Source organism: Ambystoma mexicanum, chromosome 8 (genome assembly GCF_040938575.1).
Source record: "Ambystoma mexicanum isolate Mex_15411 chromosome 8, UKY_AmexF1_1, whole genome shotgun sequence".
Taxonomy (NCBI): Eukaryota; Metazoa; Chordata; class Amphibia; order Caudata; family Ambystomatidae; genus Ambystoma; species Ambystoma mexicanum.
The window spans coordinates 48,760,764-48,778,877 of record NC_090929.1 but is presented as its reverse complement, the minus strand read 5'-3'; the positions used below and the strand labels follow the sequence as shown (position 1 = coordinate 48,778,877).

At 51.7% G+C, this 18,114-nt stretch overlaps 1 protein-coding gene across 1 annotated transcript in view; it reads right to left on the bottom strand.

The window, feature by feature from the left end:
* Positions 1–18,114, bottom strand: part of ASS1 (argininosuccinate synthase 1) — a 514,067-nt gene that overhangs the window by 380,174 nt on the left and 115,779 nt on the right. The window contains exon 8 of the mRNA XM_069609263.1: positions 7,787–7,857. Within this exon, the coding sequence (XP_069465364.1) occupies positions 7,787–7,857 (71 nt within the window). The remainder of the gene's footprint in view (positions 1–7,786; positions 7,858–18,114) is intronic.

Genomic DNA, 18,114 nt, shown 5'->3' with positions numbered 1-18,114 from the left:
CATCATCAAAATTATGGTGTGTTTAAATGGAGCTCCTTGTGACCATTATTAATAATTAAACAAAAGTAATACACTTAGCCTGCCTTCTCTCATCATTACAAGAGGCGATGAGCAGACCCTGGGATGATGGCCATAAACGACCGCATGATGGCGTGAGAGTGGAGCGCTACTGGTCTCTGGGACAACAGGGGGACAAAAACATCAGGCGAAGGTACGCCTCATGATCAAGGGATGCCGAAGGGCCCAGAGTGCCCAAATCGGGAACTGGGAAAACCGGCACGTGAGTGGCAGGCGAGCATACCTGCAGCGTGCACTGCGCAACTGGAGCGTCATTGTGCAGCAATAACTTGCACACTGCTGACTCTCTTTCAAGGGGCAAGCCTATCGTTGCCTTGCAACAGGGATAACAACAAAGTGAAGCAACACTGTTTGGCGAAGTGAGCAATGTGAAGCCCTTGCAATGGGGAAAACAAATTGAAGCACAAACACTCAAATGAAATAAACAGGAAAATAAAGTGCTGATTAAGAGGGACTTAGCAGTGAAGATCGAACAAAGTCAAGGGGCCAAGCAAATAAAAGTGATCACGCAAAATATAAATGCACCCAATACCATGGGACCGGTGGAAAAAGCCACTTGAGCAGTTGTGTGTGGGGCAAATTGTGCCATTGAGAGAGGAACGTTGCTACTACTACGCTGCCTAGGTACTGTCTGACAAGAACAAAATGAGCATCTACCGGAGTTAAAACATATGGGAGAACTGAAAGAGTATGAGAAGTGTGGGTCAAAAATGGACATGCACTATGAAAAGAAGGCAAGCATAATTTTGGAAAGAAGGGTGCAAGTAGCAGGTGAAGAACACTATATCACCACCCTACAAGGATTAGCAAGGATGTGCAATTTTGGAGGACAAAAGGAGGAAAGGTTGAGGGATCAATCCATGCTAGCGTGTCAAAATAATAAAGTGAGAGGCAAGCTATGGGCAAAAGATTGCCCATCTCTAGAAGAGCTTATACGTATTGCAAAGGAGGTGGGACACACAGAAGCATGTGTGAAAACGTTGAAGGAGAGACCCATGACAGCATGAGTGGTGAAAAACACCAGCACCACCACAAGCATTGTAGCTGAAATACAGGATTCAGCAAAACCGAGAAGGACACAGGAAGAGAACCAGAAGGCAAAGGTGGGATCGGACAGCAAGAGTTATAAGAGATCTGATAGAGGCTGGAACCTGCCGAGAGGCACAAACAGAGGCAGAGGCAGTAGTTGGCAACCATCATTTGGCAAGAGAAGTTTCAGGTGTGACAGTAACACACATTGGGCAAACAACAGACAAATAATTTGTAGGAAATGTAATAGAAAGGGGCAGGTCGCTAAACGCAAGTCTCTAGAGTTTGTGCACAGCATAGAGAGCCTGTTTGGGGAAGAGGAAGAAGAAAAAGAAAGCATCCGTATTGTGGGTACTAAAGATGAAGCGTTAGATTGCCCCACAACTACAATAGAAGTAAATGGGAAACCAGGAACGATGATGGTAGATTACGGAGCGAAATACTCGTTAATACTGATGGAATAATATAGAACAAAATTCAGGAAGCAAATGCTTCACAACGTGAATATCAAAGTAGTTGCCTATGGGGGGAGCATGGCTGCATTTAGTGGGTTGGTTCCCGGCTGAATTGAGATTCAAAGAATGGATAGTGCAAGGAAAAGTGAATGCATCAGAGAAAGGCAGCATGCCGTTATTGAGTTGGGCCCACCAAAAGAAACTGGAGGTAAAATTAGATCCTAATTTAGAAGTTGTGGTCTATGCCTGTGAGGTCATGATAGTACATCCAAAAGCAGGGAGCAAGGAAGAGTTAAGATGTCTCAATGGATATGTGCATCAGATCCAAATGTGACCTGGATCAGTCCCAGTGGTACACAAATTATATAATATTCCAAATAGGATGAGAAAAGTGAAACACAAATTTAAAAGGATTAGAGAACCAAGGGATAATGCAGAGCATTCAGGCATGTGAGTGGGTATCACCCTTGGTGGTCGTGGACAAGCTGATAGGAAAACTAAAGATATGTGTTGATTTAAGGTGCCTAAATAGATGCATTATACCAGACTGTCAAAGGTGTTCTCAATGCTGGACCTCACAGCCGCGTTTCACCAAATAAATTTGCATTAGAAGTCAAAACATCTGACATCTTTCATGACACCGGAAGGCCTATTTAAGTATATGAAGATGTATCTTGGATTGGTGTCAGCATCTATGGTGTTCCATAATGTAATGTAGAGGTTATTTAATGAAGATGAAGAAATCTTTTTTTCCAGGATGACATTTTAATATGTGGAGAAGATGAGGACCAACCCAATGGAAGCCTCAAAAGAGCGTTAAGAAAGTTGGAGAATGCCAGCTTAACTCTGAGCAAGGAAAAGTGCAAACTGAATAAAAACCACAAAGAGTTTCCGGGACACGTACTGTCGGAAAATAGAATACAAACAAATAGGGAGATAATAAAAACGATTGAAAAAATGCCCCAACCTTGTTGCAAAGAGGAATTCATGACATTTCTTGTCATGGCAGAATATTATTCAAAAGATGTTTCTAGGTTCCTGGATTTGCAGACTGAATGGTAACACTGAGAGAGTACATGAAGAAAGACACAGTGTTCAATTGGTCAGAAAAGTGTGACAAAGAATTCAGAAGTATTAAAGGGGCTCTAAGGTATCCTTCAGCCTTCTGTAATTTCAAGGAAGGGAGGAGAACAATTGCGACAACAGACACAAGCAACGTAGGCTTGGGACCATCACTGCTACAGAGGGACAAAGGAAAGGGGCACACTGTTGCATTTGCATCAAGACTAGTAAAGGAGCAGAGAGAGGATACTTCACGATAGCGAAATAAATGTTTGCTATTCGGAGAGCTGTAACGAAATTCCAGTCATTCATATGGGGCATCACATTTGAACTTCACACAGACCATAAACCATTAAAGGAGATCATAACGCACAAGAGCTTGGACAGGATATCGAACAGGATAAGGAAATGGATAATTGAGCTGTAGGAGATGCCATGCAAATAGAATATGTACCAGGAGTGGAAAATCATACAGAAGATTGCTTATCAAAGCTAATAGATACAGACGAACAAGGAGCGGATGAGATGGACGACATATAATGAGAATAGAAGATCAGGCCATAACAGAAGCAGAATGGAAAAAAGCAACAGGGAAGACACCAACATGAAAAATATTATGGAGGAAATAAAGAAAGGTCAATTAAGAACAACACTAAAAGAAAGAGGCATGGATGCTCCAGTTAGAGATACATTGTATGTTGATGGTATCTTGTTGAAAAGAGGTGAAAGAATAATTCCAACAAGGAATCTAAGAGATAAAATAATATATATTCCACATGACTTATAAAGGGATAACTAAAACAAAGCAATGCATGAGGAGTGACCTATTATTGGCCAAGATGCGACACAAATACTGCAAGGATAGTCATTGTATCCTATGTCAATTGCATGAGAAAGTATGTGGGGCACAAAAAGGCTCAATGATGGTGATGAATATACCAGATAGCCAGTGGGAGAAAGTTGAGGTTGATATTTTAGGTCCCATTCATGGTGACAGTTGAGTAATGTATTGCATAGTAGTAATAGACATGCTGGCCTAGTGGGCAGAGGTACAAATAACTACAGATATTAGTGCAAGGAGTGTCATAACATTTTTTTGGATGAAGTGTTTCAGTGAAAAGGTAGCCCAGGTACTACAATGGAGTACAATTTAAGTCCAGGGAAATGGAAAATTACCTTAAAAGGAAAAGCCATTGCACATCGAACAAGTGCAATATACCACCCACTAGTCTGTGGGTGGTAGAAAGCTTTAACAGAATCATAAAGGAAGTCATTCGGTGGCCTAAGGTTAATCAGGAAGACTGGAAGAAATCAGTCCAGCAGACGGTTGTCCCTCATATGTTTCCACCACACACAATAAAGGGGAAATCACCATTTGAATTCAGTAGGGGTAGGAAGCCCAACACCACGTTTACACCGCCATGGTTACGTAAGGCAAAAGTGGTGGAGGTAAGCAGAGAAAATGTAAATAAGAAAATAAAGGAGGTACAATGGAGGAACAAAAGGAAGGCATGACAGAGCATGAGTGCAGGAAACCAAGAACCCAGAGATAGGAGAGTGGGTACAAAGTAACCAACCAAGTGCGCTTAGGAAGGGTTTTTTGGAATGGTCAGAACCAATACAAGTGTAGAAGGTTACGCTTAATGCCATTGATACAACAGATGTAAGGATGTGAATATGGTGACGGATGGCGTGTAAAAGGAGATGTAAAGAGAATGTAAGGACGACGGGAGAAGGGAAGAAATACATATACAGGTTTGTTTGTTGAGAGCTAAACCAGTTATGAGGGGAAGGAACCAAATGTCATGCCACAAGTTGTGAATGCAGAAACAAGAGGAACAAGGTGGGGTCAGTTGAATGAGCAGGAGCTGGAAACAGCTATAGGGTCAGGAAGGCATTTGGAAATACCTGCATATCTCAAAAACTTCATAGCGTGAAGATTGGGGTATCTTGGTTGAAAGAAGAGGAGCAGTGTAGTTTGCTGGATAGAACACTGAGGGGTTCGACAAGAAAAACAGTTGGAGGATGAGTCGGACAGAGGGTACTGCGCTCCTTGTCACCATTAGTAATAATTAAACAGGATAAGCTTATCCTGCCTTCTCCCATCATTACAGATACGGTCTCTTTAAAGCACAAAGGGTTGCAGCATATATACAACCTTAAACATGGGGACTTTAGGTTTGGACATTACATTAAAATTGCAATAAACAAGAGCAGCATCTTCAGGGGGATTTTACAAATGAAGGCCAAACTCATAACAGTGGTGAAATGACACTCATAAAGCCTGCGTCCCTGCGATCGTATGCAGTAGAGAGTATGTGGCAATCGCCACGCATTCTTAATCAGGGGTGCGATGAAACCTCATTTTTGGGGGCAGAGGGAACTGGTGATGGGAGGGTCTACTTCATAAACCAGTTGAGGCAAACTTGGAGGCTCCCTCCTTCCCCCACTGTTCGACCCCCAAGGTTTGGTGTAGGTACTAACTAACCAGGGGTGTTTCAAGGTCTGGAAAAGATCAGGGGCTACGCTAATGTCGGGACTGTCGGGACTCAGGGCTAGCCAGCCTTTTGCTTGCAGCCCCTGAGCTTCTATTCGGGCTACAACCAACAGATCCAGGGCTATAGGCCTCCCAACCACCCACCCTAGCGACCTCTATGGGACCAACATATCAGAAACCTTTCTTGAAAGTAGCAGCTTTAAAAGAGCGTGGCCAGAAAGTACTCCTACACTTGTACCACCGTGACCTGTGTGCCGCCGTGGCCTGTGTGTCACCGTGACCCGTGTGTCACCGTGGTTGTGTGCCAACCTGGCCTGTGTGCCACCATAACCCGTGTGTCACCTTGGCTGTGTGCCATCGTGGCTTGTGTGCCACCATGGCCTGTGTGCCACCGTGGCCTCTACAGCTTAGACACACAACCTTTGCGATTGTTTCGTCTGCTTTTCAAACTCATATTAAAGTGGAAAAGAAAATGCTTTGAAGTGATACTCATTTTGGCAGCGGTCAGCACGGCCATGCGTGGGGAACTCTCGTCACCCCATAAACTTCTTTTTTTTTTTTTTTTTTTTTTTTATTTGTATTTAATCACTACGGATTTTTACAAAGAAGAAGGAACAAGTAGTTGGTATTGAAGGAAGTTTCAAGGACAATGTCTAATGTTCAAGAAAATAGATGTTACACCATGTCGATGAAAGATGGAGAAGGGTCGTCCGAGATGGTCCGATGGGAACGACGAAGTCTCACCAAACGGCACCATGAAGGCGAGTTCTAAGGTTTTAGCGATTTCGCCAGTTTAGACCCGTGTGTAGGCAGTAGGTGGGCGGGGATTAAGGTTCGAAGCTTCTTAAGGAAGTGTCGAGTTGATGATGTGTTGCATGATGTTAACCGTAGCTAGAGCCCAACCAGGTTTGTCGCCTGCAATCAGCTTGTTCCAACAGTTTCCCTCGTCTAACGATACAAAGTCAGAGATGATGCTCTTCAAGTAAATGGCACGGATGTCACGTGTCTTTGAGCAGTTCAAGAGGAGGTGGCGAATTGTCTCTTTTTCTGAAGTCGATTTGCAATACCGGCAACGATTAGTTTCTGATAGCCCTCTGGTTGCCAAGATTTCGTTTGTTGCCAGAAGATTCAAACGTATTTTCAAAAAGTATAGACGCGCTCGTCTGCTTGGAAAGAGTTTGAGATAAGTTTGCAGTGAGTCCAGCTTATTGAAAAAAGGGGGAAGGTGGCTGGTGAGCTTATATTTGTTAGCGGTTTCTATAGTTTGTATCCAGTCCCACTCTTTTATTTTTTTCACGGTTTTGGTAGGGTTGGTTATCAGTTCTTCTTTGCTACTTTCAGCCAGATATAGAAGATTGTGCATATTTGATTCCCATTTCTGGAGTGAGTTGCACGATTTCGATTCAAGTTCCTGGTTTATCAGTTGATAAGCGTGGGGCGACCCAGGCGTTATACATTTCCTGTATAGTTGGACTCTGTTCAGTGCGACGGAGGTTCCCAGAGATAGGAGGCCTAATTCTCTCCTAATCGAAGCTATTGGGGTTGATTTAGGGAGGCCAAGAATTTTCCTCCAGAACAGGGCTTCCAATTTTGGCCATAACTCTGTCGGAAGGTTAAGCATGGCGTCGGTTCCATAAGTGACCGAGGGAATCACCTTCTTTTTGTAGAAGTCTCTTACGGGGATTAAGGAGTAGCGACCGAATTTAAGGTTGATTGCCTTTCCCTGTGTAGATAACTTCTTGACTTTGTCAATGAGGGATTCTTGCATTGCTTTGTCCTTTAAGGATGAATCAAACGTGGCTCCCAGGTATTTAAAGCTAGAGACCATTTCGATTCGAGTAGAGCCAAGGTAGAGGTGGAGTTTTTCTGTTTTCTTAGATGTTTTTTGGAACTTCATTATTTTAGTTTTGGACTCATTGATTTCTAAGTTGTTTTCCGTCATGTACCTTTGTAGATTGTTTAATTGCCGTTGGAGACCTATAGGGGTATGGTCTAATAGAATGTGGTCGTCGGCATACAGCAGGCGGCTAATCTGGGTACCTCCTAGCTTTGGAGGGAACGAACGGATTTGTTTCCCAAAGTCTTGAAAGTCGCCTAGATAAGTCCAGAATAATGCAGGAGCTAGCGGGCAGCCTTGCTTAACGCCTCTAGCTGTTTTTATCTCTCCCGAAAGTGACCCTTGTTGGTTTAATCTCACCTTCATTGATGTACCAGAATGTAAAGCTTTGATTGGGTTCAGAATCTCGGGTGTGCATTTCCAAGTCGTTAATTTCTGCCATAGTCTAGCGCGGTCCACTTTGTCAAAGGCCTGGGTTAGGTCTACGAACGTGATGTAAAGTGCGGGTTTGCCTTCAAGAATCTTGTTTTTCAGCGTATTTAGTATCATAAACTTCTTCTAGGTCACCCCCAAACCCGCACTGGACGTATATGAATAGGAGCTCCTTGGTCAGGATATCCTTGAGCAGTAAAATAAACAATATCACAGCATGCAGTGCTCACATGGAGCTGAGTGAAACACAGGAAGGCAGCTGCAGCGAGCATGGGGTTAGCAAGTCAAGAACATCCTGAGGACGAAAGCCGAGGCGTAGTCTGGCCGCACAGTTGAGTGCACGGCCTTAAGAGTGGGGAGTGCTCACTGTACAGTGCAGGGGGCTCAGCCTCTTACCTGATGTGCATAAGGTTCTCATCCATGCTCCAGGGGCTTTTGGGGGTCACCGGGACAGGGATTCCGTGTTTCTAAAAGAGATAAGAGAGAGGCCTTGTGAAGCCAGTGTGTCTAAAACAGGCAGTTTAGGACCTCAGACCCACGTCCCACTGAGGCAAAGACAAATTCACCAGGGTACACTTACCCCCTGCCAACCCATTATCCACTTCAGCCCTCCACTCCACTACCACCTCCTTTCATCCTTGTGTATCCTCCAGCTACAAAGAACAGCATTTTAACCAAACAGAGACCGCGAGGAGCAGCCCGAGGTATCTACCTGCAGCCGGCCTCACACCTGCTGCCACGACCTCCACCCTGAAGGGTGTTCAGAGCGAGACACTGGGAGTTGCCATAGCTACCCAAATGCCCGCGTGTCCGGTGCACTTATGCGAATGGTGCGTGACAGGACGTGCGTCTATTTCATTCAATACAAAAATTACAGACTGGCATCGGGTCTGTTGCCCAGCTGCAGTGCCAGTTTCTCTTGTGTATTTCAAGGGGGACAGCGAAAATGTTCAGGCCTTCCTAAAGCAGCCCACTTAAGAGCTAACCAGGACATTTTGAAGCAGGGTGGTGTGGGCGCAACAAACCAGGACTGGGCAAATGAACTAGAGTGGGGGCAAGGGACCAGGACCTGGCAAATGAACTAGAGTGAGGAGGGGGCAATGAACCAGGACAGGGCAAATTAACTAGAGTGGGGGCAGGGGACCAGGATCGGGCAAATGAACTAGAGTGGGGGCAATGAACCAGGACAGGGCAAATGAACTAGTGTGGGGGCAGGGAACCAGGACCGGGCCAATGAACTGGAGTGAGGTGGGAGCAATGAACCAGGATTGGGCAAATGAGCTAGATTGGGGGCAGGGAACCAGGACCGGGCAAATGAGCTCGAGTGGGGGCAATGAACCAGGACCAGGCAAATAAGCTAGAGTGGGAGCAGGGAACCAGCACTGGGCAAATGAACTAGAGTTGGGGCAGGGAACCAGGACCGGGCAAATGAAGTAGGGTGGGGGCAAGGAACCAGGACTGGGCAAATGAACTAGAGTGAGGAGGGGCAATGAACCAGGACCGGGAAAATGAACTAGAGTGGGGTCAGTTAACCAGGACCGAGCACATGAACTAGAGGGGGGGAAGGGAACCAGGACCTGGCCAATTAGCTAGAGGGGCCAGGGGCAATGAACTAGGACCGGGCAAAGAAACTATAATGGGGGCAGGGAAACAAGACCGGGCAAATGAATTAGAGTGGGGGCAGGGAACCAGGACCGGGCAAATGAACTAGACTGAGGGCAGGGAAGCAGGACTGGGCACATGAACTAGAGTGGGGCATGGGAGCAGCACCGGGCAAATTAACTAGAGTGGGGGCAGGGAACCAGGTCCGGGCAAATGAACTAGAGTGGGGAAAGGGATACCACACCAGGCAAATGAACTAGAGTGGGAGCAGGGAACCAGGACCGGGCAAATGAACTAGAGTGGGTACAGGGAACCAGGACCGGTCAAATGAACTAGAGTGGGGGTAGGGAAAATGTTCAGGCCTTCCTAAAGCAGCCCACTTAAGAGCTACCCAGGACATTTTGAAGCAGGGTGGTGTGGGCGCAACAAACCAGGACTGGGCAAATGAACTAGAGTGGGGGCAGGGAACCAGGACCGGGCCAATGAACTGGAGTGAGGTGGGAGCAATGAACCAGGATTGGGCAAATGAGCTAGATTGGGGGCAGGGAACCAGGACCGGGCAAATAAGCTAGAGTGGGAGCAGGGAACCAGCACTGGGCAAATGAACTAGAGTTGGGGCAGGGAACCAGGACCGGGCAAATGAATTAGAGTGGGGGCAGGGAACCAGGACCGGGCAAATGAACTAGACTGAGGGCAGGGAAGCAGGACTGGGCACATGAACTAGAGTGGGGCATGGGAGCAGCACCGGGCAAATTAACTAGAGTGGGGGCAGGGAACAAGGTCCGGGCAAATGAACTAGAGTGGGGAAAGGGATACCACACCAGGCAAATGAACTAGAGTGGGAGCAGGGAACCAGGACCGGGCAAATGAACTAGAGTGGGTACAGGGAACCAGGACCGGTCAAATGAACTAGAGTGGGGGTAGGGAACCAGCACTGGGCAAATGAACTAAAGCGGGGGCAAGGAAGCAGCACCGGGCAAATGAACTACAGTTGGGGCAGGGAACCAGGACCGGGTAAATGAACTAGAGTCGGGGCAGCGAACCAGGACTGGGCAAATTCACTAGAGTGGGGTGGGGACCATGAACTAGGACTGGGCAAATTCACTAAAAACGCATAGAGGAAATGAATAATAACCAGACGAGATTGGGGTGGGGGCAATGAACCAGGAGCAAATGGAGAAGAATATATAATAATAATAATGTGTTTTTTATGTAGCGCTTTAATCTAAAGCGCTTTAAATAGGACATATTTCCATATATCACTATTATTACCCAATCCAGGAAAAGGCCAAAGAGGGGGTTGGGACAAACGAACAAGTAAGTTCATGAACAAATAAACTTGAAGGGGGGGGGTCACTGAAGATAGGTTAGATCTAATTATTTGGGGTGGTGTGGTGGCAAAAGAACTACAATGGGGCAAATGAGCTAGGTTGAAGTTGGGCCACACAACTTGGATGGGCAGGGGCAAATGGACCCACCCCTTGGATGGCACAGGATCTAGGACGGATGGAGGCGGAACACACGGAAACCATGGAGGGGCATGGATTAGGGCGGTGGGGGCATAGGGACTAGGATGGGCTGTGGAAAGTTGCCTAGTATGCAGTGGGGGTAACTGACCTAGGATCTCCAGGGGCAAATTAACGGGAATAGGTGGAGGGAAATAAACCAGAATGAGGGGGGGGCAAATGAACCAGGATGAGGGCAGGCAAATGAACCAGGATGAGTAGGGGAAAATGCACCAGGATGAGTTCAGGCAAATGAACCAGGATGAGTGGGGGCAAATGCACCACGATGAGTGGGGGCAAATTAACCAGGATGCGTGGGGCAAATGCACCAGGATGAGTGCGGGCAAATGAACCGGGATGAATGGGGGCAAATGAACCGGGATGAGTGCGGGCAAATGAACCGGGATGAGTGCGGGCAAATGAACCGGGATGAGTGGGGGCAAATCAACTGGGATGATTGGGGGCAAATCAACTGGGATGATTGGGGGCAAATGCACCAGGATCAGTGTGGGAAAATGAAGCAGGAGGAGTGGGGGCAAATGCACCAGGTGGAGTGGGGGCAAATGCACCAGGAGGAGTGGGGGCAAATGAACCAGGATGTGCGGGGGCAGCTGAACCAGGATGAGCGGGGGCAAATGAGCCAGGATGAGTGCGGGCAAATGAACCAGGATGAGTGTGGGCAAATGAACCAGGATGAGTGGGGGCAAATAAACCAGGATGAGTGGGAGCAAATGAACGAGGAGGAGTGCGGGCAAATGAACCAGGATGAGTGCGGGCAAATGAACCAGGATGAGTGGGGGCAAATGAACCAGGATGAGTGGGGGAAATGAACCAGGATGAGTGGGGGCAAATGAACCAGAAGGAGTGGGGGAAAACGAACCAGGAGTGGGGGAAAATGTACCAGGAGGAGTGCAGGCAAATGAACCAGGAGGAGTGTGGGCAAATGAACCAGGATGAGTGCGGGCAAATGAACCAGGATGAGAGCGGGCAAATGAACCAGGATGAGTGGGGGCAAAAGAACCAAGATGAGTGGGGGCAAACGAACCAAGATGAGTGGGGGCAAATGCATCAGGATGAGTGGGGCCAAATGAACCAGGAGGAGTGACGGCAAATGAACCCGGATGAGTGACGGCAAATGAACCAGGATGAGTGCGGGCAAATGAACCAGGATGAGTGGGGGCAAATAAACCAGGATGAGTGGGGGCAAACGAACCAAGATGAGTGGGGGCAAACGAACCAAGATGAGTGGGGGCAAATGCATCAGGATGAGTGGGGCCAAATGAACCAGGATGAGTGCGGGCAAATGAACCAGGATGAGTGCGGGCAAATGAACCAGGATGAGTGGGGGCAAATAAACCAGGATGAGTGGGGGCAAATAAACCAGGATGAGTGGGGGCAAATGAACCAGGATGAGTGGGGGCAAATGAACCAGGATGAGTGGGGGAAAATGAACCAGGATAAGTGCGGGAAAATGAACCAGGATGAGTGCGGGCAAATGAACCAGGATGAGTGCGGGCAAATGAACCAGGATGAGTGCAGACAAATGCACCAGGATGAGTGGGGGCAAATGCACCAGGATGAGTGGGGGCAAATGCACCAGAATAAGTGGGGACAAATGCACCAGAATGAGTGGGGACAAATGCACCAGGATGAGTGTGGGCAAATGAACCAGGATGAATGAGGGCAATTGAACCAGGATGAGTGGGGGCAAATGAACCAGGATGAGTGTGGGCAAATGCACCAGGATGAGTGGGGGAAAATCAACCGGGATGAGTGGGGACAAATGCACCAGGAGGAGTGCGGGCAAATGCACCAGGCGGAGTGGGGGAAAATCAACCGGGATGAGTGGGGACAAATGCACCAGGAGGAGTGCGGGCAAATGCACCAGGAGGAGTGCGGGCAAATGAGCCAGGATGATTGCGGGCAAATGAACCAGGATGAGTGTGGGCAAATGAACCAGGATGAGTGGGGGCAAATGCACCAGGATGAGTGGGGGAAAATCAACCAGGATGAGTGGGGACAAATGCACCAGGAGGAGTGCGGGCAAATGCACCAGGAGGAGTGCGGGCAAATGAACCAGGAGGAGTGGGGGCAAATGCACCAGGAGTGGGGGCAAATGAACCAGGATGAGTTTGGGCAAATGAACCAGGATGAGTGTGGGCAAATGAACCAGGATGAGTGGGGGCAAATGAACCAGGATGAGTGGGGGCAAATGCACCAGGAGGAGTGGGGGCAAATGAACCAGGATGAGTGGGGGCAAATGAAGCAGGATGAGTTTGGGCAAATGAACGAGGATGAGTGAGGGCAAATGAACCAGGAGGAGTGGGGGCAAATGCACCAGGAGTGGGGGCAAATGAACCAGGATGAGTTTGGGCAAATGAACCAGGATGAGTTTGGGCAAATGAACCAGGATGAGTGGGGGCAAATGAACCAGGATGAGTGGGGGCAAATGCACCAGGAGGAGTGGGGGCAAATGCACCAGGAGTGGGGGCAAATGAACCAGGATGAGTTTGGGCAAATGAACCAGGATGAGTGAGGGCAAATGAACCAGGATGAGTGAGGGCAAATGAACCAGGATGAGTGGGGGAAAATGAACCAGGATGAGTGCGGGCAAATGAACCAGGATGAGTGAGGGCAAATGAACAAGGATGAGTGCGGGCAAATGAACCAGGATGAGTGGGGGCAAATGAACCAGGATGAGTGAGGGCAAATGAACCAGGATGAATGCTGGCAAATGAACCAGCATGAGTGGGCACGAATGAACGAGGATGAGTGGGGGCAAATACACCAGGATGAATGGGGACAACTGCACCAGGAAGAGAGGGGGCAAATGAACCAGGATGAGTGCGCGCAAATGAACCAGGATGAGTTCAGGCAAATGAACCAGGATGAGTGGGGGCAAATGAACCACTCCTGCACAGCCCCCTAGTTCTCGCTGTAGGGTACTCCTGCACAGCCTCCTAGTTCTCGCCGGAGGGCACTACTGCACAGCCCCCTAGTTCTCGATGTAGGGCACTCCTGCACAACCTCCTAGTTCTCCCCGGAGGGCACTCCTGCACAACCCCCTAGATCTCCCTGGAGGGCACTCCTGCACAACCCCCTAGTTCTCCCGGGAGGGCACTCCTACACAGCCCCCTAGTTCTTCCTGCAGTGCACTGCTGCATAACACCCACCTCCTGGCTGTAGGTCAGTCCTGCACAGCCCTTAGTTCTCCCTGCAGCATACTCCTGCATAACACCCACGTTATGGCCGTAGGGCACCCCTGCACAACCCCCTAGTTCTCCAGGCAGGCACTTCTACATAACACCCTAGTTCTGGCTGCAGAAGCATTCTTGCGCAGACCCTAGTTCCCCTGGGAAGGCACTTTTACACAGCTCCCCAGTTCTCCCCGCAGGGCACTCCTGCACAGCCACCTAGCACTCCCTGCAGGGCGCTCCTGTACTGCCCCATAGTTCTCCCTGGAGGGCACTCCTACACAGCCATATAGTTCTCCCTGCAGGGCACTCCTACACAGCTCCCTAGCTCTCCATGGAGGGCCCTCTTGCACAGCTCCCTAGTTCTCCCTGGAGGGCCCTCTTACACAGCCACCTAGCTCTCCCTGCAGGGCACTCCTTGCCTGCCCCCTAGTTCTCCCTGGAGGGCCCTCTTACACAGCCACCTAGCTCTCCCTGCAGGGCACTCCAACACAGCTCCCTAGTTCTCCCTTGAGGGCACTCCTACACACCTTCCCAGTTCTCCCCGCAGGGTATTCCTGCACTGCCCCCTAGTGCTCCCAGGAGGGCACTCTTACACAGCTCCTTAATTCTCCCTGCAGGGCACTCCTGCACAGTCGCCTAGTTCTCCCTGCAGGGCACTCCTGCACGCCGCCCAGTCCTTCCTGCAGGCACTCCTACAAAACACCCAAGTAATGGCTGTAGGGCTCTCTTGCACAGCCCCTACGTTGCCCTGCCCTCAGCTCTTCTCCCTAGCTCCCTGCTGCTTGTCACTCTTGCACAGCCGCTACGTTGCCCTGCCCTCAACTCTTCTCCCTAGCTCCTTGCTGCTGGTCACTCTTGCACAGCCGCTATGTTGCCCTGCCCTCAGCTCTTCTCCCTAGCTCCCTGCTGCTGGTCACTCTTGCACAGTCGCTATGTTACCCTGCCCTCAGCTCTTCTCCCTAGCTCCCTGCTGCTGGTCACTCTTGCGCAGCCGCTACGTTGCCCTGCCCTCAGCTCTTCCTCCTAGCTCACTGCTTCTGGTCACTCTTGCACATCCGCTACGTTGCCCTGCCCTCAGCTCTTTTCCCTAGCTCACTGCTTCTGGTCACTCTTGCGCAGCCGCTATGTTGCCCTGCCCTCAGCTCTTCTCCCTAGCTCCCTGCTGCTGGTCACTCTTGCGCAGCCGCTACGTTGCCCTGCCCTCAGCTCTTCTGCCTAGATCCCTGCTGCTGGTCACTCTTGCGCAGTCGCTACGTTGCCCTGCCCTCAGCTCTTCTCCCTAGCTCCCTGCTGCTGGTCACTCTTGCACAGCCGCTACGTTGCTCTGCCCTCAGCTCTTCTCCCTAGCTCCCTGCTGCTGGTCACTCTTGCACAGCCGCTACGTTGCCCTGCCCTCAGCTCTTCTCCCTAGCTCGCTGCTGCTGGTCACTCTTGCACATCCGCTACGTTGCCCTGCCCTCAGCTCTTTTCCCTAGCTCACTGCTTCTGGTCACTCTTGCACAGCCGCTACGTTGCTCTGCCCTCAGCTCTTCTCCCTAGCTCCCTGCTGCTGGTCACTCTTGCACAGCCGCTACGTTGCCCTGCCCTCAGCTCTTCTCCCTAGCTCGCTGCTGCTGGTCACTCTTGCACATCCGCTACGTTGCCCTGCCCTCAGCTCTTCTCCCTAGCTCCCTGCTGCTGGTCACTCTTGCACAGTCGCTATGTTACCCTGCCCTCAGCTCTTCTCCCTAGCTCCCTGCTGCTGGTCACTCTTGCGCAGCCGCTACGTTGCCCTGCCCTCAGCTCTTTGCCCTAGCTCCCTGCTGCTGGTCACTCTTGCGCAGCCGCTATGTTGCCCTGCCCTCAGATCTTCTCCCTAGATCCCTGCTGCTGGTCACTCTTGCGCAGTCGCTACGTTGCCCTGCCCTCAGATCTTCTCCCTAGCTCCCTGCTGCTGGTCACTCTTGCACAGCCGCTACATTGCTCTGCCCTCAGCTCTTCTCCCTAGCTCCCTGCTGCTGGTCACTCTTGCACAGCCGCTACGTTGCCCTGCCCTCAGCTCTTCTCCCTAGCTCCCTGCTGCTGGTCACTCTTGCACAGCCGCTACGTTGCCCTGCCCTCAGCTCTTCTCCCTAGCTCCCTGCTGCTGGTCACTCTTGCACAGCCGCTACGTTGCCCTGCCCTCAGCTCTTTTCCCTAGCTCCCTGCTGCTGGTCACTCTTGCACAGCCGCTACGTTTCCCTGCACTCAGCTCTTCCCCCTAGCTCCCTGCTGCTGGTCACTCTTGCACAGCCGCTACGTTGCCCTGCACTCAGCTCTTCTCTCTAGTTCCCTGCTGCTGGTCACTCTTGCGAGATCTGCTACTGGTTCCTGCACGGTCTCCTGTTCTCCCTACAGACCCCTCCTGCGTGGACCCCTAGTTATCCCTGCAAGCCACTCCTGCACGCCCCGAGTAGTTCTTGCAGGGCACTCCTATAGAGTCTGCTAAATTCGGATAGCCTCCTGCACGGCCCTAGCTCCCAGCAGGGAACTCTGTGCAGCCTGTAGCAAAGGGTCCATGCAGGGCTGTCTAGCCAGGCCCATAGCTTCCTGCAATGCCATCCTGCTCGGTTCTGAGACCCCTGCAGGGCTTTCATTCATGCCGCATAGCTCCCTGCAGAGCACTCCTGCACGGCCCCTAGGTACCTGCAGGGATCGCACGGCCTCTAGTCCCATATAAGGCCCTATTACATGGCCCCTAGCTCCAAGCAGGTAACCTCTTGCTCGATTGCCTAGTTGTTCCTGCAGGGCTGTCTCGGCTCCTAGCTCCGTGGCCCTCCTGCACTGCTCACTAGCTTCTTGCAGGGCCCTCCTGCACTGCCTCTAGTTCCCAGTGGGGGCCTCCTGCATTGCCCCATAGCTCCCTGCAGGGACCTGCTGCATTTCTCCCTAGCTCCCTGCTGGGACCTCCTGCATTGCTCCCTAGCTTCTTGCAGGGCCCTCCTGCACGGACCCCAGCTCCCAGTGGGGCCCTCCTGCACTGCTCTCTAGCTCCCTGTGGGGCCCTCCTCCACTGCTCCCTAGCTCCCTGCAGGGACGTCCTGCACTGCGCCATAGCTCCCTGTAGGCCCCTCCTGCACAGCCCTAGTTCCCTGCGGGGCCCTCCTGCACTACTCCATAACTTCCTGCGGGGCCCTACTGCACAGCCCCAAGCTCCCTGCGGGGCCCTCCTGCACTGCTCCCTACCTTCCTGCGGGGCCCTCCTGCATAGCCCCAAGCTCACTGCGGTGTCCTCCTGCACAGCCCCTAGCTCGCTGCAGGGCTATCCTGCACTGCCCCTAGCTCGCTGCAGGGCTATCCTGCACTGCCCCTAGCTCCCTGCAGGTCCCTCCTGCAAAGCACCTAGCTCCCCGTGGGACCCTCCCGCAGTGCCCCGTTGCTCCCTGTGGGGCCCTCCTGGACTGCTCCCTAGCTCTCTGCGGGGCCCTCCTGCATTGCTCCCTGCAGGGCCCTCCTGCACAGCCCCTGGCTCCATGCAGGGCCCCCCTGCACTGCTCCCTAGATCCCTACAGCCCCTCCTGCACAGCCCCTGCTCCCTGCGGGGCTCTCCTGCACAGCCCCTAGCTCCCTGCAGGGCCCTCCTGCATTGCTCCCTAGCTCCCTGCAGGGCCCTCCTGCACAGCCCCTGGCTCCATGCAGGTCCCTCCTGCACTGCTCCCTAGATCCCTACAGGCCCTCCTGCACAGCCCCTGGCTCCCTGCGGGGCCCTCCTGCTCCCTGCGGGGCCCTCTTGCACTGCTCCCTAGCTCCCTGCGGGGCCCTCCTGCACTGCTCCCTAGCTCCCTGTGGGGTCCTCCTGCACTGCTCCCTAGCTCCCTGCAGGGCCCTCCTGCACAGCCCCTGGCTCCATGCAGGGCCCTCCTGCACTGCTCCCTAGATCCCTACAGGCTGTCCTGCACAGCTCCTGGCTCCCTGCGGGGCCCTCCTGCACAGCCCCTGGCTCCACACGGGACCCTCCTACAGTGCTCCCTGCGGGGCCCTCATGCACAGCCCCTAGCTCCCTGCGGGGCTATCCTGCACTGCCCCTAGCTCGCTGCAGGGCTATCCTGCACTGCCCCTAGCTCCCTGCAGGTCCCTCCTGCAAAGCACCTAGCTCCCCGTGGGACCCTCCCGCAGTGCCTCGTTGCTCCCTGTGGGGCCCTCCGGGACTGCTCCCTAGCTCTCTGTGGGGCCCTCCTGCATTGCTCCCTGCAGGGCCCTCCTGCGCAGCCCCTGGCTCCATGCAGGGCCCCCCTGCACTGCTCCCTAGATCCCTACAGCCCCTCCTGCACAGCCCCTGCTCCCTGCGGGGCTCTCCTGCACAGCCCCTAGCTCCCTGCAGGGCCCTCCTGCATTGCTCCCTAGCTCCCTGCAGGGCCCTCCTGCACAGCCCCTGGCTCTATGCAGGGCCCTCCTGCACTGC